Below are 23,119 nucleotides of genomic sequence, written 5' to 3'. Positions count from 1 at the left end.
GACTGTTTTGAATTGGTTGATCCTCATCAGTGCATGGCATGGATTAATGTGGCTCTATGGGGTTGGACTTGAAACACCCAGAATTACCCAGCAAGCTTATGGTGAACCAGAACTCCTAGGAGTGTGTAAGGGGCTACAATGGACCAAAAATCCTCCTTATTAAAATGCCATGCAAGACAGAAGTTCGCCTTCTTAAAGGACACATCAGAGTGCGCTATAAATAAAAAAAATCCAAATACCTGGAGCTTCCTCCAGCCCCTGCCATTCTTCCTGTGCCCTTGCGAAGCTCCGCTCACCGCCACAGTAGTTCTGCGCCAGCGCAGTGCAGCCTGGATGACGTCAGCACGACCACGTGAGCTGCATGCTGGAGCACAGGAGAAGCCAACCCCCGAACTGGCGAGGTCGATATCTGCACCGGAGGGGACCGGAAGGCACCGGAGCTGCGGCGAGGGCACAGGATGGATGCAGGGTGTTGGAGGAAGCCCAAGGTAAGTGGATTTTTTATTTTTATGGTGCTCGGACCTTCCCTTTTAAAACAGAAGAAATTTACAATTATTCAGATTGTAGTGAGAATATGATGTCTCCCACAATGCATTACTGCTGAATATGTAAATCATCCTTTATTGTCCCTGTAAGCTAGCCACACCTCCAGAACTACTGGAACGCAATGATGTGTCAGCTTGTTAATTGTACAGAGCCATAATAATCCAACATGCATACAGACTGTTTCAGATTGGTTGATCCTCATCAGTGCATGGCATGGATTTATGTGGCTCTATGGGGTAAGATTTGTTACACTGAGAGTTACATATTACCCAGCAAGCTCAGGCCAGTCTGTTAGGTGAGCCAATTATCAACACAACTAAGCTCAACTGATTTTGGGAGTTGCTGAAGCTCCCTCTCCAATTCACTATTCCTTTCACGTTGTTTATGAGTTAATTGCACATAAGGATATCTCAAACAGGGTAAGAAGTAAACAGCATCAATTAGGCACAAGAGGTAAATCTAACATCAATTCCTGATACAATCTGCAAGGAGGCTGGGAGTAACAAGATTCTGGGTCAGGCAATGGGCATGAGGTCATTCTTACAGCAATATATGCAGCAAAATTTCAGGACGGAACGAAAACAGTTTATGAGAATAATATTACTAATAGGCTGTTTGATTTCAGCCCAGTCACAAGTGGAGCAATGAGAAATGCCTTTGCGTAGGCTTTTGTATCAGTAGTTAGTTGCGTGTGGTCTGGCATTAGTCAAGAAGAGAATCTGAAGACAACAACAAAAGTTGTTTAGGTGATACCTTTAACTGGTTCCCGACCGACGCAGTTGAAATCTATGTCCTCCATGTGGCTGCGCGGATCTGACAGCAGGACGTAGATTTCAACGATCGCCGCCGTGCGGTTCCGCTGCTCCCACCAATCTTGCTGCTGTCTCCCAGCCGCAGATCACTCGCTTTGCTGTCTATATGATGGCAGAACTGTGTGAGCCAGTCAGGAGCCAATTTCATTGGCTCCTGACCCTGTCATCACTGTAGGCCAATCCTATTGGCTTACATTGATTGACAGCGTCAGGAGCCAATGAAAGCGGCTCCTGACCGGCGCACAGCGTTCTACTGTCATAGGGACGGCAGAGAGAGCGACCTGCGGTGGGAACAGAACGGCGCGACCGGGGACGGTGATGGATAATTGCGGTTTTGTCGGTAAGCTCCGTTTTACCGTGCCAGCAGTCTCCGAGAGCAAAGAGATGAGGGAAAGGGGTCAGAGGAGAACCAGTGAGATGGTGAGAGGCAGGGAAGGGGAGTTTCGGTGCTTGTCGGTAGATTTTTTTTGGGGGGGTGCTAGAGCAGAGCAGAGGAGACACTGAGGCACGTCCTTTAGCTGGGAACATGCCTCTCAGTCCCATTTGTTGTGTGCAGAAGCGCCTCGGGTACATTTTAAAGTGACTCTGAAGCTAAAAGTTAAAAAAACAGATACTGACCTATGGAGAGGGATCACTCTTGGTCCTACAGAGGTCCCCGCATTCTAGCGCTGGCTCCCCCGTTGGCAGTCTCCAGTGTTAGCAGTCTCCCATCGATGGGTTGGAGACTGCTCTTTGCTTCTGCAGGGGGGCTTCGGAAGTCTTCAGGAGACCGAATGCTCCAGAAGACAGGCCGATCCATACTGCGCGAGCGTGCTCTCTCTCGCATATGCAGTACGGAGCTGCCCGTCACCGGGCGCACTCATGCTCCTGAAGACTTCCGAAGCCTCCCTTTGAGAGATTTGAACAGGGTAGCCAGGGCTGGAACAAGGGGGACGTGAGAGGCTCTATAGGACCCAGAGCCTTCCCTTTCCTTAGGACTCCCTTTAATGGAAAGCAATACAGTCTTTGACCTTAGATGGTTCTAATATTTTGATGCCGCCCCTGGTGAGAATCTAGCATGTGTACAGTGCCCCCCTCCTCCCACAATGCATCAGTGCTTGGATCTAGGCTGCCAGATCAGCATCAGCCTTTGCATTCAAATCTCTCACCTGCTCCAGCCACCGAGACTGTTCAGCTGCTCCTGGTCTTGTCCTCTGCTTTCCTATGACCACCACTGCACATGTAACAACCATGTGTTAGCCACATGTAGCACATGAAGCTAGTGGCGTCAAACACTAGCGGCAGAGAAGCAGCGGATGAGACCGGAAGCAGCTGGACAGTGGCGGCAGCTGGAGCAGGTGACATGCAAATCCACAGTTACTGTGGGGGGGGGGGGGACATTTACAATTGGGGGGCAGCGGTTATGTCGTGTTAGTGGCGATATCACACGCCGTGACCACCACACACCTAATCGACCACGTCAACCTGATATTTTCCAGCATACTCGATTCATATATCGATTTTGCGGCCTGATCAACTATCCAACTTGGACTGAATCCGATGGTCTGAATCAGACTGAGATTGGTCAAATCATCGATCGGACATGCTTGTTGCAGCACAGATTTTCATCCAATTCGATATAATTATCTAATTGGATGTTCAATTGAGCTGCAAAATCGGTAGATGTAGGGCAACCTAAACACTGCTATGTATCTGTGTGTATATAATATATACCGTGTCTGTATACTGTGTGGAGACTCTGTGTGCAGCCAGTGTGGGAATCGGAGACTGCAATCTCCCCAGCAGCAGCTGTTTAACTTTATTACTCTTGCAGAAGCTGTTCATGGAAAGGACTTTCCCAAACTGATAGGAAGTTGGAAGTGTGCCAGGAAAGAGCAGAGGGGAGGGACGCCATACTCACACAAACAGAATGATTCCTGTGTTAGACATCGCATAGGCCAGGCCCAGGATCCCGCTGCCCATGATGGCGTTGCTCAGGTTAAACACCGACATGCCGAACGACGTCTTGCCTTCAAACTGTGGAAGGAACAGCGTAGGGGTTAACCAGAGACAAACACATAGGCAGGCTTATACTATAAACTTGGAAAGTATCTATTGAAATTGACTATTAGGTGGAAAAAAATGTGCATTCTCAGTGATGTCACTGGTCTGTAGTGAATGGATAGGCTGCATTTTTTTGATGTTACTGGTCCGTAGTGAGTGGATAGGCTGCATTCTCAGTGATGTCACTGGTCTGTAGTGAGTGGATAGGCTGCATGCTCAGTGATGTCACTGGTCTCTAGTGAGTGGATAGGCTGCATTCTCAGTGATGTCACTGGTCTCTAGTGAGTGGATAGGCTGCATTCTCAGTGATGTCACTGGTCTCTAGTGAGTGAATAGGCTGCATGCTCAGTGATGTCACTGGTCTCTAGTGAGTGGATAGGCTGCATTCTCAGTGATGTCACTGGTCTCTAGTGAGTGGATAGGCTGCATTCTCAGTGATGTCACTGGTATCTAGTGAATGAATAGGCTGCATTCTCAGTGATGTCAGTGGTATCTAGTGAATGGATAGGCTGCATGCTCAGTGATGTCACTGGTCTGTAGTGAATGGATAGGCTGCATGCTCAGTGATGTCACTGGTCTCTAGTGAGTGGATAGGCTGCATGCTCAGTGATGCCACTGGTCTCTAGTGAGTGGATAGGCTGCATGCTCAGTGATGTCACTGGTCTCTAGTGAGTGGATAGGCTGCATGCTCAGTGATGTCACTGGTCTCTAGTGAATGGATAGGCTGCATGCTCAGTGATGTCACTGGTCTCTAGTGAGTGGATAGGCTGCATGCTCAGTGAAGTCACTGGTCTGTAGTGAGTGAATAGGCTGCATTCTCAGTGATGTCACTGGTCTCTAGTGAGTGGATAGGCTGCATGCTCAGTGATGTCACTGGTCTCTAGTGAGTGGATAGGCTGCATGCTCAGTGATGTCACTGGTCTCTAGTGAGTGGATAGGCTGCATGCTCAGTGAAGTCACTGGTCTGTAGTGAGTGAATAGGCTGCATTCTCAGTGATGTCACTGGTCTCTAGTGAGTGGATAGGCTGCATGCTCAGTGATGTCACTGGTCTCTAGTGAGTGGATAGGCTGCATGCTCAGTGATGTCACTGGTCTCTAGTGAGTGGATAGGCAGCAATGGAATGTGGTTATAGGAATTTTCCACAGTTAGAGGGTTGCCAGGCGTTGGATTGCAGATATTCTCTTGAAATATTACTCATTTTACTCAGTATCTGGTGTAGACTGCATGTGCTATTTTATCTCCAGAACTCTGTATAATATTGTCAGATAATTACAATAACAACAATAGGGTATGGATAGAGCAGTTTTCTGTGGCATTCTTGGACAAGAGAAGGCCACACCTCCGCTGTCTAGATACTGCTGGTGGAATCTGTCTACTGCATGCTGTGAATGGGAAGTAGTAATTACCTCTGCTGATAAGGAGCTTTCAGGGTAATTGCTGGTAGAAGATAGGAGATAAGGTGGAGGCTAAACACCAAGGACTGTCTTGCTAGTTCTTCATGAAGTTCTGCTATCATGTTGTTTCCAAACAATTCAGAAATACTGACTGGCACAGAAATGGCACATTTTAGTGGAAGGTTTCCACTGCAGCTTAATTGCAGTGGTTTCCTGCATACGTTTTCATCGGATGTTTCATTGGATTCGTTGCCTAAAGTAGAACGCAAAATTGGAACCTGCGCGATAGTTAATGGACAGCAGATGCATTTCCCATAGAATCCTATGGTGGAAATGCATCTGCTCCGCACTCCACTGGACCACAAAGGACCATCCGAGGGGACACTGTCCCCTCCTGCTGTCTGCTAGAGATCTGGCTCTAGTGCAGGGGTGTCAAACCCAAATAGACCGGGGCGAAATTAAAAACTTAGACCAAATCAAGGGCCAACACTGATATGCCACATGCCTTTATACCGCAACGCCCCTGTGGAGTCTGAGGCTATGTCCCAATAGGTGGCGCATTGCAGTGGGGTAAGCTGTACCACAGAGCAGCCCCCGCACCGCAACACTCCTCCACGAATGGGCTTAAGGCTATGTTCACAGTGGTGCGGCACAATGGCCACTCTGCAACGTGGCCTGCTGCACTGCAATGTACCGCCCATGCAACATTCACAGTGCAGTATATCGGTGGGTGACATCTTGTTTTAATTTATTTTTTACATAGATGTCATCTTAGCCTCAGGGGCGTAGATATACATACTCCGCTGCGATTGCCCGCCACGTGCGCACGCTCCCGCATTCGTTCATGTCACTACATGATCTGTGAATGGGAACAGGTGTTCCCAAAGCCGATTAAAGTGTCTGTTATCAGTGATCACCAGCATACACAGGAATAAAGTGGGGGGAAATCTAGTGGCCAAATAGTAAAAATACACCTGCCTACATTAAATTCAATAAAAATAAATAAAATCTCCCATTAATTCCGATTTCCGCCAATGACGATTACCGATTCCGCATATTTCCGAGTAGTATTTTTTATCATTTTTCGATTGGCCAAATACTTCCGAGTTTATTCTGCATTATCTGATTGGTCCATTGCTTCTAAGATCGCAAATATGGATTTCAGAAATACGGAATTCCTTAGCTACGCCATTGCACACACACGCAACTTCCCCCCCCCCCCCCAAAAAAAAAAAGTTGCTCAAATAAAACACTTGTTAGACAGTGACATTTAAACTAACAAATAAAAAAAAATATTTATCTTAGGGACTCAACTTTTGTTTAAATATATATATCATGAGGGTATATTACTGTTATTTTGGCAAATACTTGCTTGTAATTACTGATATAGTATAAATGAGCACAAAACTGAAAAAATGCACCTTTATTTCCAAATAAAATATTGTTGCCATGCGTTGTACTAGGGGCATAATTTAAGTATTGCAATATCTGGGCCAAATGGGCAAATAAAATATGCGGGTTTTATCCACAGTAGCATGCTTTATTTAAAAACATAAATGGCTGAAAATGGAAAAATGTTTTTTTTCCATTTTGTTTGTATTATTCCCGAATAAAATAAATCTTAGCAAAAAGTACCACCCAAAGAAAGCCTAATTGGTGGTAAAGTAAAACTCAAGACATAACGTAGATCAGTTTGGTGTACCAAGTAAATTTATTTAAAATAAACTCATGATGTACCTGCAAATGAATATTACATACTTAGCTCGCTGTCAGTTCCTTTCAGAAGCTCACCATTTGCTTCTAAAAATGATTCTTTACAGTTCTGACTAGATTTTGTCAGAACTGAAATATATCAGTTGGTGTCGTTATAACTGAAAAGACAACTGATGTGCAAGGTAATGCCCATGTTTCCCTATGGCTCAAGTGGGCGATAATGCAGTTTAACAGTCTGCTGACCTGGCCGAAAGCTGTTTTAGGGTCATTGCCATTTTAAAAATATAGGACAGAGAATTCCATTGATCACAGTGGACAAATGATGTAGGAGAGGGGAAAGAGATTGATGAGTAGACTACATGGGAGGTAAGTATGACCAGTGTATGTTTATTTTGACTTTTCAGTTCAACTTTGCTTTAAAGTCACAGCAAGTGTACCTACACCTGCAGCGCCAGACCTGGTATCCAGCTCTTATCATTTGATGAATGGTTGGCCACCTTAAACAGCCATGAATGCTGGGTGACACATGGGCTTATAGTGCGTGTACATGAGCTTTACATGGAAAAAACAGGTGTAAAAGCGCCACTTGAAGCCTTTATGTTGTGGAAATGTGCCTCGCAGTACCTCCTCCTTCATGCGTCACCTTGGTTTATTTCTGTCACCTCTAAGCGGTCAGCAGAGCAGAAAAAGGCTGCGGAGAGCGATGGCTCTTTCCACAGCTGCCCAGAGACCGGCAGAGCGGAACGACAACAACGTTATATAATACCTGTTTGTGTTCTTACAGAGGTAGAATGAGGCATGCTGAGAGTCCCAGCGGGAGAAGAAGAAATTGAGGTCTAATTTGCAGTACGTGCGCAATGCTGGTAGCGCACAAGGCCGCTCTTGTAGCTGAGACTTATTTACTTGCTTGTTTCGCTGTAGTGCACGCTCCCCTCTCTGTACAGACCTGCTGTAAATACTGTATAATGGGGCCGTTGTTCAGCATAATCTCGTTGCTGCATTTTCTGTAGCTGACGTAGTTTCTCAAAAAAAGGTGACAGTATGGTGTCTTGTACATATTGTATTGGGTAGGTTTCCACTGCGACGCCTCCTCTTACCTGTGCTCCTTTCATTATTTCCTATGTTAAAGAGGAACTATAGTGAAAATAACAATGTGTTTGCCCATTGTAAAATCTTTCCTCTCCCTGATTTACATTGTGAAATATATCACTGGTGGTGACATTTTTAGTGCTGTCAGGTGATATATACGGAATGTTTGTTACTGAGAGTTCTATGCACAGAGGGAGATAGTGCTTGGTTGGCAGTTGGAAAAAGCTGTTATTTCCCACAATGCAAAGAGGTTCACAGACAGCAAACTATCATGACTATGGTCAAGACATCACACTGTGGGAGGAGTTTTCACCAAAATATCAGCCATACAGACCCCCCTGATGATCTGTTTGAAAAAAGGTAAAGATTTCTTGTGGGAAAGGGGTTGTCAGTTACTGATTGGAATGAAGTTCAATTCTTGGTTAAACTTCGTCTTTAAATTAAACCTGCAGTTTAAAAAAAACTTCTGCAGCGAGAATAGCTGAGCCCATGTACAGCGGGAATAGCTGAGCCCATGTACAGCGGGAATAGCTGAGCCCATGTACAGCGGGAATAGCTGAGCCAGTGTACAGCGGGAATAGCTGAGCCCATGTACAGCGGGAATAGCTGAGCCAGTGTACAGCGGGAATAGCTGAGCCCGTGTACAGCGGGAATAGCTGAGCCCGTGTACAGCGGGAATAGCTGAGCCCGTGTACAGCGGGAATAGCTGAGCCCGTGTACAGCGGGAATAGCTGAGCCAGTGTACAGCGGGAATAGCTGAGCCCGTGTACAGCGGGAATAGCTAAGCCCGTGTACAGCGGGAATAGCTAAGCCCGTGTACAGCGGGAATAGCTGAGCCCGTGTACAGCGGGAATAGCTGAGCCCGTGTACAGCGGGACTAGCTGAGCCCGTGTACAGCGGGAATAGCTGAGCCCGTGTACAGCGGGAATAGCTGAGCCCGTGTACAGCGGAAATAGCTGAGCCCGTGTACAGCGGGAATAGCTGCGCCCGTGTACAGCGGGAATAGCTGAGCCCGTGTACAGCGGGAATAGCTGACCCCGTGTACAGCGGGAATAGCTGAGCCCGTGTACAGCGGGAATAGCTGAGCCCGTGTACAGCGGGAATAGCTGAGCCAGTGTACAGCGGGAATAGCTGAGCCAGTGTACAGCGGGAATAGCTGAGCCCGTGTACAGCGGGAATAGCTGAGCCCGTGTACAGCGGGAATAGCTGAGCCCGTGTACAGCGGGAATAGCTGAGCCGGTGTACAGCGGGAATAGCTGAGCCGGTGTACAGCGGGAATAACTGAGCCGGTGTACAGCGGGAATAGCTGAGCCCGTGTACAGCGGAAATAGCTGAGCCCGTGTACCGCGGGAATAGCTGAGCCCGTGTACAGCGGGAATAGCTGAGCCCGTGTACAGCGGGAATAGCTGAGCCCGTGTACAGCGGGAATAGCTGAGCCCGTGTACAGCGGGAATAGCTGAGCCCGTGTACAGCGGGAATAGCTGAGCCCGTGTACAGCGGGAATAGCTGAGCCCGTGTACAGCGGGAATAGCTGAGCCCGTGTACAGCGGGAATAGCTGAGCCCGTGTACAGCGGGAATAGCTGAGCCGGTGTACAGCGGGAATAGCTGAGCCGGTGTACAGCGGGAATAGCTGAGCCGGTGTACAGCGGGAATAGCTGAGCCGGTGTACAGCGGGAATAGCTGAGCCCGTGTACAGCGGGAATAGCTGAGCCAGTGTACAGCGGGAATAGCTGAGCCAGTGTACAGCTGGAATAGCTCAGCCCGTGTACAGCGGGAATAGCTGAGCCAGTGTACAGCGGGAATAGCTGAGCCCGTGTACAGCGGGAATAGCTAAGCCCGTGTACAGCGGGGATAGCTGAGCCCGTGTACAGCGGGGATAGCTGAGCCCGTGTACAGCGGGAATAGCTGAGCCCGTGTACAGCGGGGATAGCTGAGCCAGTGTACAGCGGGAATAGCTGAGCCAGTGTACAGCTGGAATAGCTCAGCCCGTGTACAGCGGGAATAGCTGAGCCAGTGTACAGCGGGAATAGCTGAGCCAGTGTACAGCTGGAATAGCTCAGCCCGTGTACAGCGGGAATAGCTGAGCCAGTGTACAGCGGGAATAGCTGAGCCCGTGTACAGCGGGAATAGCTGAGCCAGTGTACAGCGGGAATAGCTGAGCCCGTGTACAGCGGGAATAGCTAAGCCCGTGTGCAGCAGGAATAGCTGAGCCCGTGTACAGCGGGAATAGCTGAGCCAGTGTACAGCGGGAATAGCTGAGCCCGTGTACAGCGGAAATAGCTGAGCCCGTGTACAGCGGGAATAGCTGAGCCCGTGTACAGCGGGACTAGCTGAGCCCGTGTACAGCGGGAATAGCTGAGCCCGTGTACAGCGGGAATAGCTGAGCCCGTGTACAGCGGGAATAGCTGAGCCCGTGTACAGCGGAAATAGCTGAGCCCGTGTACAGCGGGAATAGCTGCGCCCGTGTACAGCGGGAATAGCTGAGCCCGTGTACAGCGGGAATAGCTGACCCCGTGTACAGCGGGAATAGCTGAGCCCGTGTACAGCGGGAATAGCTGAGCCCGTGTACAGCGGGAATAGCTGAGCCAGTGTACAGCGGGAATAGCTGAGCCAGTGTACAGCGGGAATAGCTGAGCCCGTGTACAGCGGGAATAGCTGAGCCCGTGTACAGCGGGAATAGCTGAGCCGGTGTACAGCGGGAATAGCTGAGCCGGTGTACAGCGGGAATAGCTGAGCCGGTGTACAGCGGGAATACCTGAGCCGGTGTACAGCGGGAATAGCTGAGCCCGTGTACAGCGGAAATAGCTGAGCCCGTGTACCGCGGGAATAGCTGAGCCCGTGTACAGCGGGAATAGCTGAGCCCGTGTACAGCGGGAATAGCTGAGCCCGTGTACAGCGGGAATAGCTGAGCCCGTGTACAGCGGGAATAGCTGAGCCCGTGTACAGCGGGAATAGCTGAGCCCGTGTACAGCGGGAATAGCTGAGCCCGTGTACAGCGGGAATAGCTGAGCCCGTGTACAGCGGGAATAGCTGAGCCCGTGTACAGCGGGAATAGCTGAGCCCGTGTACAGCGGGAATAGCTGAGCCGGTGTACAGCGGGAATAGCTGAGCCGGTGTACAGCGGGAATAGCTGAGCCCGTGTACAGCGGGAATAGCTGAGCCCGTGTACAGCGGGAATAGCTGAGCCAGTGTACAGCGGGAATAGCTGAGCCAGTGTACAGCTGGAATAGCTCAGCCCGTGTACAGCGGGAATAGCTGAGCCAGTGTACAGCGGGAATAGCTGAGCCCGTGTACAGCGGGAATAGCTAAGCCCGTGTACAGCGGGGATAGCTGAGCCCGTGTACAGCGGGAATAGCTAAGCCCGTGTACAGCGGGGATAGCTGAGCCAGTGTACAGCGGGAATAGCTGAGCCAGTGTACAGCTGGAATAGCTCAGCCCGTGTACAGCGGGAATAGCTGAGCCAGTGTACAGCGGGAATAGCTGAGCCCGTGTACAGCGGGAATAGCTGAGCCAGTGTACAGCGGGAATAGCTGAGCCCGTGTACAGCGGGAATAGCTGAGCCCGTGTGCAGCAGGAATAGCTGAGCCCGTGTACAGCGGGAATAGCTGAGCCAGTGTACAGCGGGAATAGCTGAGCCCGTGTACAGCGGGAATAGCTAAGCCCGTGTGCAGCAGGAATAGCTGAGCCCATGCACAGCGGGAATAGCTGAGCCAGTGTACAGCGGTCAGGGGTAATGGGTCGCTTACGTCAGTGAAGTGGGTTTTCTGGCTGGAGACGTGTTGCAGGAACCCCTCCTGCTCCTGGCTGGCCGGCTCTTCTGCTTCATATCTGCAATACACAACAGACAGTTGATCAGTGTCACCTGCAAAACGTGTCACCCTGTGCCTAATCGGAATCCGAATCAATTTTATATGGCCTAATAAGTTTGCAATTACAAGGAATTTGACTTGCAGTTGATAGCAGATCCAAACAAAACAATACAAAGACAGTCAGCATATATTACAAGTCTAAGACAATATGTAAGTTATAGCGGTAGTAAACAGGGTGAGACATGTTCATTTTCAGTTCTGTGCTGTAATGCTTTCCAGTACTAGCAGATCTAGCGTGGTTCTGCATTAAGTATGGCTACCGCCTGAGGGAAGAATCTGTTCCTGTGCCTGGAAGTTTTAGTTGCGACTGACCAGTATCTCACAGCTGAGAGAATAAGCTGGAAGATGGAGTGGGCAGAGTGAGAGGAGTCAGAGGCAATCTTAGCTGCTCTCTTTCTGCACCTGCTAGCATAAGGACCCATTCACACCTAAATCCACAAAACGCCGGCGGTAATTTCGGGAGTGATTTTTCCGCATTGACGAGGAAAAATCACTGGACACTGCAGCGTTTTTAGCCCCTGTAAGCCTATGGAGGTGTTTACACTGCCGCGTTTGCGGTTAGTGTTAACCGCATACACGTGACATGCAGCGTTTTGCTACGATTCACAATTAGCATGCATAGCACTGCTAATCGCAACTGCTAATCACGAATCACTGGCAAAACGCTGAATGTCACGCTTACGTGGTGAACGCTAATCGCAAACGCGGCAGTGAGAACACTTCCATAGGCTTACATGGGCTAGTGGTTTTTAAAAACTGCTAGCATTTTGCGCTGAGCGGGAATCGTGCGATTCCTACTCAAGTGGGAACGACCCCTTAAGGTCCTGCAGGGAAGGTAAGCTACATCCGATTATTCGATTTTAAGTTGTTGGGGATTGTGGACCCAAGAAATGTGAATGACTACTCGGGTCACTGTGGATCAGTTTAGGATTAGAGGGAAGTCTACTATCATCTCCACAGATTCATTGTCCAGGTGTGGATCCCGTTACACCGCCCTGTACTCCAGGTAATAGCTGGACTCATCTGACGGTCTTTACCAAAACCAGACGGGACATTGGCATAAAGGGTAACTCCAGGCACACAAAAGGGCCCCTACAGGGTAAAAGTGTGATATTATTCCACCAATGACCAATTGGCTGAGGGTCAGTTTACACTGAGAACTTTGCAATGACCTTTAAAAGGAATCCGAAGTGTGAGACCTATGGAAGCTGACATACTTATTTCCATATTTATTTTAAACAATTCCAGTTCTTTGGCTATCCTGTGCATCTTTCTGGTCAGTAGGGTCTAAATTACACAGCTGAAACAAGCTTGCAGCTAATCTCATCAGATCCCCACCCACACACACACACTCACCCATCATCCAGGGTGGCCCTGTCAGTGTTCAGGCTCTCAGACACACTCCCGTTCAGCATATGGGCTTCTTCTGCATCTCCCAGGTTGTCCATCTCCATAACGGGCACCAGACACGGCTGTATGTGTGGGTTGTTTGTTGGTGAAGAACAGGTTGTGTTGGGTAATTCAGAGTTACAGCTGGAAAAGAGATTCAATAGCATGTAAGCGTAAGAGAGTACATTGCATTTTGTTACAGTGTATTTATTATCATTTATAGTGTTTAGCGTTAAAGAGGAACTGTAGTGAAAATAACAATGAATAGAGTTGCTTACTTTTTACAATATTCATTTATAAGTTATTTAGTCTATTAAAATCTGTTTCTAGTGTGTGGCACAGAGCAGATAGATTGTCAGGAACCGACCCGCGGCACGCCTGCGTATACGGTTCCCGACTGCGGGCTTGACCAGATCAAGCGGGTAGCAGCCTTATTCGAGCTAAAACAAGGCTGGGACTCCTCAGAACACCTCTCACTGCCACCACTAGCGGTTCGCTAGACACTTCCACTCTGCTGTCGAGTCCTCAGCGCGCCATCCGCGTTTTCGTATTCGGGTCAGCTTTGCGCTTAGGCCGAATACGGGAACGCCACGCACCCACACACACACACAGTTGCAATCTTACACTGTAGTGAAGCAAAACCACTGACAGTCGTTCCGAACGATACTGTTAGCCACTCAGCTGTTGAGCTACTCGCACTGGCGTTTTCGTACGTTGGGTCAGCTGCGCGCTTTAGGCCAACGTATGACAAACGCCCCACACACAAGACAATTACAATCTTATACGGTAGTGTCGCTCAATCATACAATCAGGCACGGACTTATACACACTTCAATCTCTTCTAGGCTATGAGTGTTAGTTTAGTACACCAGAAGTCAAGCTTATTCAATAATAATTTAATATTCCAGGGAAAAAAGTGGAACAATGCAGAACAGAATATATACAAGAGATTACAAAAAAACAAAATAAAAAGTTACAAAATTAAGAGTCTACAAAGATACAAGTTACAAAAAATACACACAAGACAAGTTGCCGAAAATAAAAATGGAATAAACTAAAGTGAACTTTTACCATCGCAAATGCCCAACCGTGGAGAGACGCGGATTTACCGATTTCCTCGGGATCATCTCTAGCAATGAGCTACTCTCGAGAGAAGATACCTGTGACTGTTCTGGACCAGCTTAAATAGTCTGAAGTGTCCCCTGGGGCATTTAATGCCCAGCCCCCAGGAACTAATCCCATTTCCCCGTTTGTGACATCACCGAACGCTTGTCATAATCTTCCTGTGATATGCGAACTTCAAAGGGTTCCTGTTTCAGCTTTTTGAAGGTTGCAGATTTCACAGGTAAGATTGTATCCTGAGAACAGCAAGTACCCTGTTTACACTTACAGATTTCAAAGCAATTCCATTTCCAGAATCTAACATCCACATGTGGAAAGTGTACTTTAGTACATACATGAAAAGACTTCCTTAGTCCAAGTTACAGGTGACAACCCCATTGTTGACAGTATTTCCTAGCTGATCAAAGATAAGGATATAGTTTGCACCTCCACCAATAATTTTATTTCCTCACAACGAAATAGTGTTTAACACACAGGAGGCTCTTCTCGGCTAGTCTAGAGTTCTTCACAATGCTTTAACAGCCTTCATCAACAGAAGTGGTAAATGTTTCAGTTGTCAATGGCTTCCAAGCTTCCACTCCAGAGAAGGTAGAACAAAACCCTTCACTTCTGCCATTGTCTAATTAACCAATGTCTTTGCTGGAGGCTAACACCCCAGCTCTATTCACTGAAGTCCCTTTAGATGCAAATGTAGTACAGCCAGATGACCATCGCTTCAAAGCAGAATACACATGTGAGATATAGCAGACAGAAAAATGACAGAAATATGTTCCTGTATTCCCTAATATCATCAGCACCTCAATATATCACCACATAGATCTCTGTCAGATTGGATCTGACATGAACCTATCTCAAGCTAGCCGCACAAGGCCTGTGGTTTACGCAACAGATCTCTCTCCGTTCTTATTCAATCAGAGAGAGATCTGACTCTTGGTCGATTTGCCCGTACATCGTCTGATGTATGGCCACCTTGAGGTCTGTTTCAGACTGCGGATTGGCGGTAGCGTTGCAGTGTGGCCTGGGAGTCGCACCAACAAGAGCAGGCCTTCGGGGATCACCGCGTTAGGACGCAGTAACCCCCATAGAATAAAATTGCCCTGCAGTGGGGAGGTGTGAACATGCCCATGCAATTACAGGGCAAAGGGTATTAAACATCAAAAGAGCAAAGTCCTCAGAATTGGTAAATAATTAGGGCCCCACTATATGCAGCAACGTTAGCATTTAAATTTAATGGGCGCTTTTTGAATTGTTTTGGAACTGCAGCTCTGACACAATTTTTGACACTTTTTGTTTTGGATTGTAGTTCTGCTTTAAGTATTGTGACAGTTTGGCCCCGGGCCGCTGTGTGCGTCTCTCTGTCTAAACTCCCTTTGAGATTTGGCGGGTGCTGCACATTGTGTTCAGGTGTCACAGAGGACCCGGCTTGTGTTACTCAGTGCTAAAAATAAGCCTGAGCTGTGTTGCTATAGGGGTTTCTCTCCCACCCCCCTCCCCTTCTACCACCGGAATAGCAACGAAATGTCAGAACAAGTGTACGATCCCCCCTCCCCATTCTTTACAGATATATTCGGCTGACAGGCTGTGGTGAAAGCTTCATATTATTGTTCGGTAGAGTAACAGCCCTATTTATAAACCCTGTAATAGGTGTTGTGCTGTTGTGTACTATGTATAGGACAGTGCAGGGGTGACGGTTTGTGCTCAGGGCAGTTCACCATCTTGTTCCTACCAAACGGCTGACAGCAACTGGATGAAAATACTGAAAGGCTGTTGTAGAGGTAGAATTTTAGCCGCGTCCCATACAGCGAACCTCTCTTCCTCCCCTGCAGGTCTCTGCGCACACCGCCCCAGTTTTCACAGAAAGGCCAGGCATGGAGCCACAACCGCCCAAAGCAAACCTGTCACAACTATTCACATAATCCTCTAAGCCCAACTTTATAAAAATTTCATGTGGGCTTGACGTCACGCTGGGCCTGCAAACGATTCGAGGCTCTGGAATGGCCTATGGTAGGATTTATAGCATTGCACCTTCCTGTGTCAGTCTTACAGCAACCGGCGACAGAGCTCTTCACCATAATTAAAGGGCAATTGAAGTGAAAAGGAATATGGAGGCTGCCATATTTATTTCCTTTCAAGCAATACCAGTTGCCTGGCTGCCCTGCTGATCTATGTGGCTGCAGTAGTATCTGACTAACACCAGAAACAAGCATGCAGCTAATCTTGTCTGATTTGACAAGAATGTCAGAAACACCCGATTTGCTGCAGGCTTGTTCAGGGTCTATGGCTAAAAGTATTAGAGGCAGAGGATCAGCAGGACAGTCAGGCAACTGGTATTGTTTAACAAGAAAAAAATATGGCAGCCTCCATATCCCTCTCACGTCAGGTTCCTATTAGGCTGCTTTCACACTTGTATGGTGCTTCGATCCCATGGCACGGCAGCCTGCCATTGGATCACTGCACAGCACAAATCAGTATTTAAATGACCCTGTGGCAGAGTGCGCTGACATAGTCATATGCATAGGCCCACCCCCGTTCAGTGATGTACACCCTGACAGGAAGTATGTCACTAAGATTCCCGTTGGCCCACACATGCGGAGCCAGGTGACGAGGTAAGAGCTACGTATGCTGAAGAAGATGTCAGTGCTTTATAAATACACAATGGATACAAAATCCTAGTGTATATGTAGACTGACAATCTTATGGCCACCTTTGCTCTCCTACGCTGAGCTGAGATCTGGAAGTCATCAACACTCATGGCAAGTCGATTTGACATGCACCATTTTTCTTAATAATGAAAGCGTGGTGTGTCTGCCTCCTGCTCAGCTGTCACAAGTTACTGTGGGGGGAGGGAGACCCACTTCTGATCCACGGCCTTATCTCGCAAATGTCCCAATTTCAGCAGAACAGAGAAGAGACGCTGTTCATATTCCTGCGGGAAGCGGAACACTAATGAGAGTACTAAGAGAAGACAAATATAGACCGGGCTGGATGCATCTCCGCAACTTCCAAAACATTACCACCAAGCAGTGACATGAGTAGAGGAGGGGGGGGGGAGGCTGGGGGAATGATAAGAGGACATTTCTTTGTGATGGGTCCCTCACCTGCTTAAATGAACCATATTTTGTACTATAGATGGTTAATCAGATGCTAATTTTTCTGACTTGCATGAAGATTTCATATGAATTGTATGTAGTGTGGTACTAGCCCAATCAAACGCTATGGCTTTGAGGGGGTCGCTACTGCTCGGTGGAGGGTCTCCAGGGGGGCTGCAAGAAGCTTCAGGGAACCCGAGGTGAGAGGGATATGGAGGCTGCCATATTTATTTCCTTTTAAGCAATACCCGTTGCCTGGCTATCCTGTTGGTCTTCTGCCTCTAATACTTTCAGCCATAGCCCCTGAACAAGCATGCAGCAGATCAGGTGTTTCTGACATTATTGTCAGATCTAGCAAGATTAGCTGCATGCTTGTTTCTGGTGTAATTCAGACACTACTGCAGCCAAACAGATCAGCATGGCTGCCAGGCAACTGGTATTGTGTAAAAGGAAATACATATGGCAGCCTCCATATTTTTATCACTTCAGTTGTTCTTTAAACAATACCAGTTGCCTGGCAGCCCTGCTGATCTTCTGTCTCTAATACTTTTAGCCATAGACCCTGAACAAGCATGCAGCAGATCAGGTACTCTGACTCAGCTTTTACTAGATTAGCCATATGCTTGTTCCAGGATTTTGAATCAGCAGACACTTCTTATGCCCAAAGATCAGCAGGGCTGCCAGGCAACTGGCATTGTTTACAAGGAAATTAATATGGCAGCCTCTGTATCCCTCTCACCTTGGGTTCCCTTTAAACTGTTTTTTTTGTTTTGCCTTAAAGGACCACTCCAGTGAAAAAAGTAAGCAGTTAAAATCTGACAGAACTGACAGGTTTTGGACTAGTCCACCTCCTCATGGGATATTTTTTTAAATTTTATTTCAAATGCATTTCCTGAACGGCAGTTGCGAAGTCTAACTGCCAATATAGTAAGATACCAGCCAACCTCCCTAAGGGCTTGTTCACACTTCAAGAGCCTTTCTAAGCGCTTTGTGATTTTAAAAGCTCCTGCTAATGTTATCCTATGTGAGTGTTCTCACTGTAATGATGTGATTTTGTAAAAATCCCCCCCATAGCATTGCAATAGCAAGAGCTTTTCAAAATCACTAGTGCTTAAAAAGCTATTGTAGTGTGAACAAGTGTTTGCCTGTTGTAAAATCTTTCCTCTCCCTGATTTACGTTCTGACATCACATGGTGACATTTTTACTGCTGGCACGTGATGTCAGTGGAAGGAGATGCTGCTTGCTTTTTTGGCAGTTGGAAACAGCTGTAAACAGCTATTTCCCACAATGCAACAAGGTTCACAGACAGGAAACTGTCAGGACCATGGTCCTGTCATCACACTGTGGGAGGGATTTCACCACAAAATCAGCCATACAGACCTCCCCCTGATGATCCGCTTGCAAAAAGGAATAGATTTCTTATGGGAAAGGGGGTATCAGCTACTGATTGGGATGAAGTTCAATTCTTGGTTACGGTTTTTCTTTAACTGCTTCCTTTTTAGCTGGAGTGGTCCTTTAAGTACCCCTTTAACCATCTGTGAAATAATCAATCACTAGCATTTCAAATCTGATTAGCTCCATGAAACGTTTCGGGCCCTACAAATTTAATTCTCACTTCCTGTTGAGCAAAAAATTAAGAATTCATCCTCATCCGTTTGCAGATGGGAAACCTGTATGCCTGTAAAGCCATCACAGCCCTGATCCACGACCCATTCACATAGTTTCCTCATTGAATCATTCGTCTGTTAGCATTCTTTCCCACCAGTCACTGCAGAGTGCTGGAGAGAGCGGCGGTACCTCCTGCAGGCTATGCAGCCACCCCTAAACCACGCACCATTCCTGAGAACCCAGCACAGCAGCCGTGACAGATGAGTCACACACCTGTGTGTTGGACCTGAGGAGAAATACTTACCTGCCATGTGAAAGTCGTTGAGCAAGCAAAAGTGCTGATCACACCCATGTACGGACATGAGAAACTCACTGCTACATGTATAATTATCCTCACATTACTCACACACAGGCCCAATACAAACTGCACGATTTGTCTTACAAAGTAAGCTTGCTGTATATTTACTGTGAGGGCAGAAACTTAGAGGACACCTGAAGTGAGAGAGATACGAAGGCTGCCATATGTATTTGCTTTTAAACAATACCAGTTGCATGGCCTGGCAGCCCTGCTGATCTCTTTGGCTGCAGAAGTGTCTGAATGACACACCTGAAACAAGGATGTGGCTAATGCAATCAGACGTCAGTCAGAAACATCTGATCTGCATATGCTTGTTTAGGGGCTATGGCTAAAAGTATTAGAGGCAGAGGATCAGCAGGACAGCCAGGCAATGTGCATTGTTTAAAGGAAAACTGTAGTGAGAAGAATATGGAGGCTGCCATGTTTATTTCCTTTTAAACAATACCAGTTGCCTGGCAGCCCTGCTGATCTATTTGGCTGCAGTCCTGTCTGATTCACACCAAGAACAAGCATGCAGCTAATCTTGTAAATAATAAATAATGTCAGAAACATCTGATCTGCCGCATGCTTGTTCAGGGTCTATGGCTAAGAGTATTAGAGGAAACTGGTATTGCTTAAAAGGAAATAAATATGGCAGCCTCCATATACCTCTGGCTTTAGTTGTCCTGTAACCACTTTAAGACCGCTCCACGCCGATTGTCGTGGACGCGGCGGCAGCCCCAGGACAGCTCAACGGCAATTGGCGTGCTGGAGCGGGGTTTTGCAGGAGATCGTGTTCGCCACTGCGCGCGCATCTCAGCTTAAATTATGGCGCTCCACTCCGTCATCAGTCCCCTAGCAGCGATCGCCGCTAGGAGACTGTTAGACGGTGAAATTGCTGTCTATTTACATTGTACAGCGCTGCGATCTACGGCACACAGCAGTCCCCCTGGGAGGCTCAGGAGCGATCGGCTGACATAGGCTCATGCCTATCGCTGTGATTGACTGGCGGGGGGAGGGAGGGGAATAAAAATAAGAAAAAAGGGCAAATTTATTTTAAAAAAATAAAGAAATAAGAAAAAAATAAACAAACATCCCAGCAGTGATCACAGCCCACCAACAAAAAGCTCTGTTGGTGGGCAGAAAAGTGGGGGGGGATTACTTGTGTGCTGAGTTGTGCGGCCCTGCAGCTTGGCCTTAAAGCTGCAGTGGCCTAAATTGTAAACAATAGCCTGGTCACTAGAGGGGTGTAAGCCTGTGGTCCTGAATTGTTTCAAAGAAAATAAATATGGCAGCCTCTCTGTTCATATGTCCCTCTCAGTTCAGGTGTACTTTAACTACTGGGGGGGGGGGCAGTCACCGCACTCACAGGGTGGGGAGTTCACGGCCATGGTGGAGTGGGGCTCAGTGTTTTTTGTATCTACAGTACAGTGGGCAGCTCTGACGAGCAGGAATCGTTGAGCCACACTTGACATGGGCAGAGGTCTGGTGTTTTATAACCACTGGCACTGGAGGGTAACTGTCCCCCATGAAATAACAGGTGGGAGGGGCTACCGTATAGTGTGCTTTTCTGTGTGTGGGGGGCGTTGGGAGGTATTTGGTTACCTATTGCAGTGACACATCTGCTTACCTAATACTTGGGGCTCATCTGCCTTCTAAATACTAGGGGGCCCATCTGACTGTCTAATACTGGGAGGAGGGGGCTGTCTAATACTGGGAGGAGGTGGTGGGCTCATTTGGCTACCTCATAATTGGTGAGATCCATCTGGCTACCTAATACTGGGGTAAGGGGGGATCTAATACTAGAGGCACCTCTGGGTACCTAATACCTGGGGGGGAGCTATCTAATATTGGGGGGCACCTCTGGCTACACAGTACTTGGGAGAGTTAGCTTAACTTATCCTGGGGGCACCTGTGGCAACCTAATATTGGGGGAGGGGCTTCTGCCTACCTAACAGTTGGAGGAGGGGCTATCTGGGGGCACCTCTGGCTACCATTGGAAGTGCCAGGCAACACCTCTGTAGAGAAGCCATGGGAACGTGCCATGGGAAGCAGCTCTTTCATGCAGTAGCCAAGTGCTAAATAGAATGTGCATAATTATTAGACACAGGTCTGTAACATGTGGGAGGCAGGTGTTCATTCTTTAAAGGATCACTATAGCGAAAACAATAAGCAGTTAAAATCTGAAAGGTTTTGGACAAGGCCATCTCCTCACGTTGGATTCTCTGGGTTTTCTTTGTTTTCAAAAGCGTTTCCTGACCAGCAGTTGAGGAGATGGACTAGTTCAAAGCCTGCCGGTTCTGTCAGATTTTAACTGCTTATTTTTTTTTTGCTGTAGCAGTCCTTTAAAGAAAAGTGGTGTATGTAAAATTGCTGTCTAGCTTGCCTTGAGCATTGCAATCAATCCTCAATCATCATATAGGTAATAAGAACCCGAGCTGGACAGAAATGCTCTTTAGCTGTCTTCTGGATGTCTCAATAAAGAGAAATAGTTTAATTCCAGCACAGTGTGTGTTGTGACATCTCTTTGTAATTCGTCTGACATGAAATCCCACGCAGTCCACAATGCTATCTATGGGAATTGCAGCTGCTACCAGGCTGTAAGCTGGTTTTCTCTGTTTGTTTGCACAAAGTATTGATTACTTGCAGAGCTCAGCTCATTGGATGAAAGTGACAATGTTTGAGTGATCATCTAAACGATCGATTACAACAGTCTTTCAAATAACTCAGTTCAACCCACAAACAACAGTGCAACTTTGATAACGTTGTGTGTGTACACTTTAAACTGTTGTCGCCTGAAGCAATCTTTACCGACTAATTCAGGCAGCCATGTTGGAACGATAACTGTGTAGACAAACTGTAATGCCTGGTACACACCATGCAATTTGCTGGCAGATAGATGGGTTGAAACGATAATTTCTGACACTTCCATCTGATTTACGATTGTTTTTCTGATCGATTTTCCAAATCACCTCTGTACAAAATTGATCGTAAACCTGATCAGACCTGTTGGAAATTATTGATTCGACCTACCAATCTGATGGCAAATAGTATAGAGTGTACCAGGCATACTGCAATTCCCCTTGGCTAAGCAACATGTTCAGCTCGGGGGTAAGGCAGGATGAGTTCCTGACACCCGCAGCAATACATAACAGTGGCGAATGGGCATGAATTTCCAGCACGTACGATAGTTAAAGCCCTATTGCAGGCATTGGAGGACACCTATACATACTTAGGGTGGCCACTAACAATCCAATTTCTAGCAAAAAAATCGTTTGAGCGATCAGAAATTCTGATCGGAAGTGAAATCGTTCATTACACCATCAACGAACCAATCTTTGCTTCCTATCTATTACAACCAACAAGAAATCTAATTGGACGACTGTTTTTATACGGATATGTTTTTTAACTATTTTTCGCTAGAAATTGGACCGTTAGTGGCCACCTTTAGAGCGGTGGTGGGAAGTCGTCCCCCCTCCCCCGATTATACAAAAAAAAAATAATTCTAAAAACAGTTTAAAGGGGAAATGAAGTAAGTGGTATACGGAGGCTGCCATATTTATTTCCTTTTAATCAATACCAGTTGCCTGGCAGCCCTGCTGGTCTATTTCTCTGCAGTAGTATCTGAATAACACCAGAAACAAGCATGCAGCTAGTCTTGTCAGATCTGACTTTAAAGTCTGAAACACCTGATCTGCTGCATGCTTGTTCAGGGGCTATGGCTAAGAGTATTAGGCAGAGGATCAGCAGGGCTGCCAGGCAACTGGCATTGCTTAAAAGGAAATAAACATGGCAGCCTCCATAAACCTCTCTCTTCAGTTCACCTTTAAATTGGCAACGGTTGCTCGTTTCAAGTAAACCAACAGCAAAAAGGCTAAAGATAATGTTATTTTTAGCCTTGTTGTTGTTGGTTTACTTCGTTGAGGTCTCTTCCTATGTACAGGTGTTCTCAGACGCCTGACACCAGAGCAGGAGTGATAAGATTTTTTTTTCTTTATCGTAATCCCTCCCCTCTACGCTCCTACCTCCACGAGGGGACAGTACCATATCAACTAGTTCTATAGTATCTATTTGGTCGTGTTTTCTATTTCTCTGGAGAGCGACC

General features: G+C 47.2%; 2 protein-coding genes across 16 annotated transcripts in view; one reads left to right on the top strand and one right to left on the bottom strand.

The window, feature by feature from the left end:
• The window catches only part of LOC137527742 (myosin-1B-like), a 469,182-nt gene that overhangs the window by 141,729 nt on the left and 304,334 nt on the right, over positions 1 to 23,119 (top strand). Inside the window, exon 1 of one of the 13 annotated variants that reach the window (XM_068248590.1) lies at positions 16,562 to 16,585. The exons of the other annotated variants lie outside the window; for them this stretch is intronic. The gene's annotated coding sequence lies outside the window, so the exon portion shown is untranslated. Of the gene's footprint in view, positions 1 to 16,561; positions 16,586 to 23,119 lie in introns of those variants that run through there. 13 annotated transcript variants of the gene reach the window in all.
• The window catches only part of SLC38A5 (solute carrier family 38 member 5), a 152,845-nt gene that overhangs the window by 41,014 nt on the left and 88,712 nt on the right, over positions 1 to 23,119 (bottom strand). For all 3 annotated transcript variants that reach the window (XM_068248600.1, XM_068248601.1, XM_068248599.1), the window contains exons 3-5: positions 12,825 to 13,001; positions 11,346 to 11,427; positions 3,259 to 3,374 (exon numbers count right to left, since the gene is read on the bottom strand). In XM_068248600.1, coding sequence (XP_068104701.1) covers positions 3,259 to 3,374; positions 11,346 to 11,427; positions 12,825 to 12,922 — 296 coding nt within the window. In that variant the 5' untranslated portion in view covers positions 12,923 to 13,001. The remainder of the gene's footprint in view (positions 1 to 3,258; positions 3,375 to 11,345; positions 11,428 to 12,824; positions 13,002 to 23,119) is intronic.

Source organism: Hyperolius riggenbachi, chromosome 8, assembly GCF_040937935.1.
Source record: "Hyperolius riggenbachi isolate aHypRig1 chromosome 8, aHypRig1.pri, whole genome shotgun sequence".
In the NCBI taxonomy this organism is placed as follows: Eukaryota; Metazoa; Chordata; class Amphibia; order Anura; family Hyperoliidae; genus Hyperolius; species Hyperolius riggenbachi.
The sequence above is the reverse complement of the archived record's forward strand: the minus strand, read 5'-3'. Positions and strand labels throughout refer to the sequence as shown.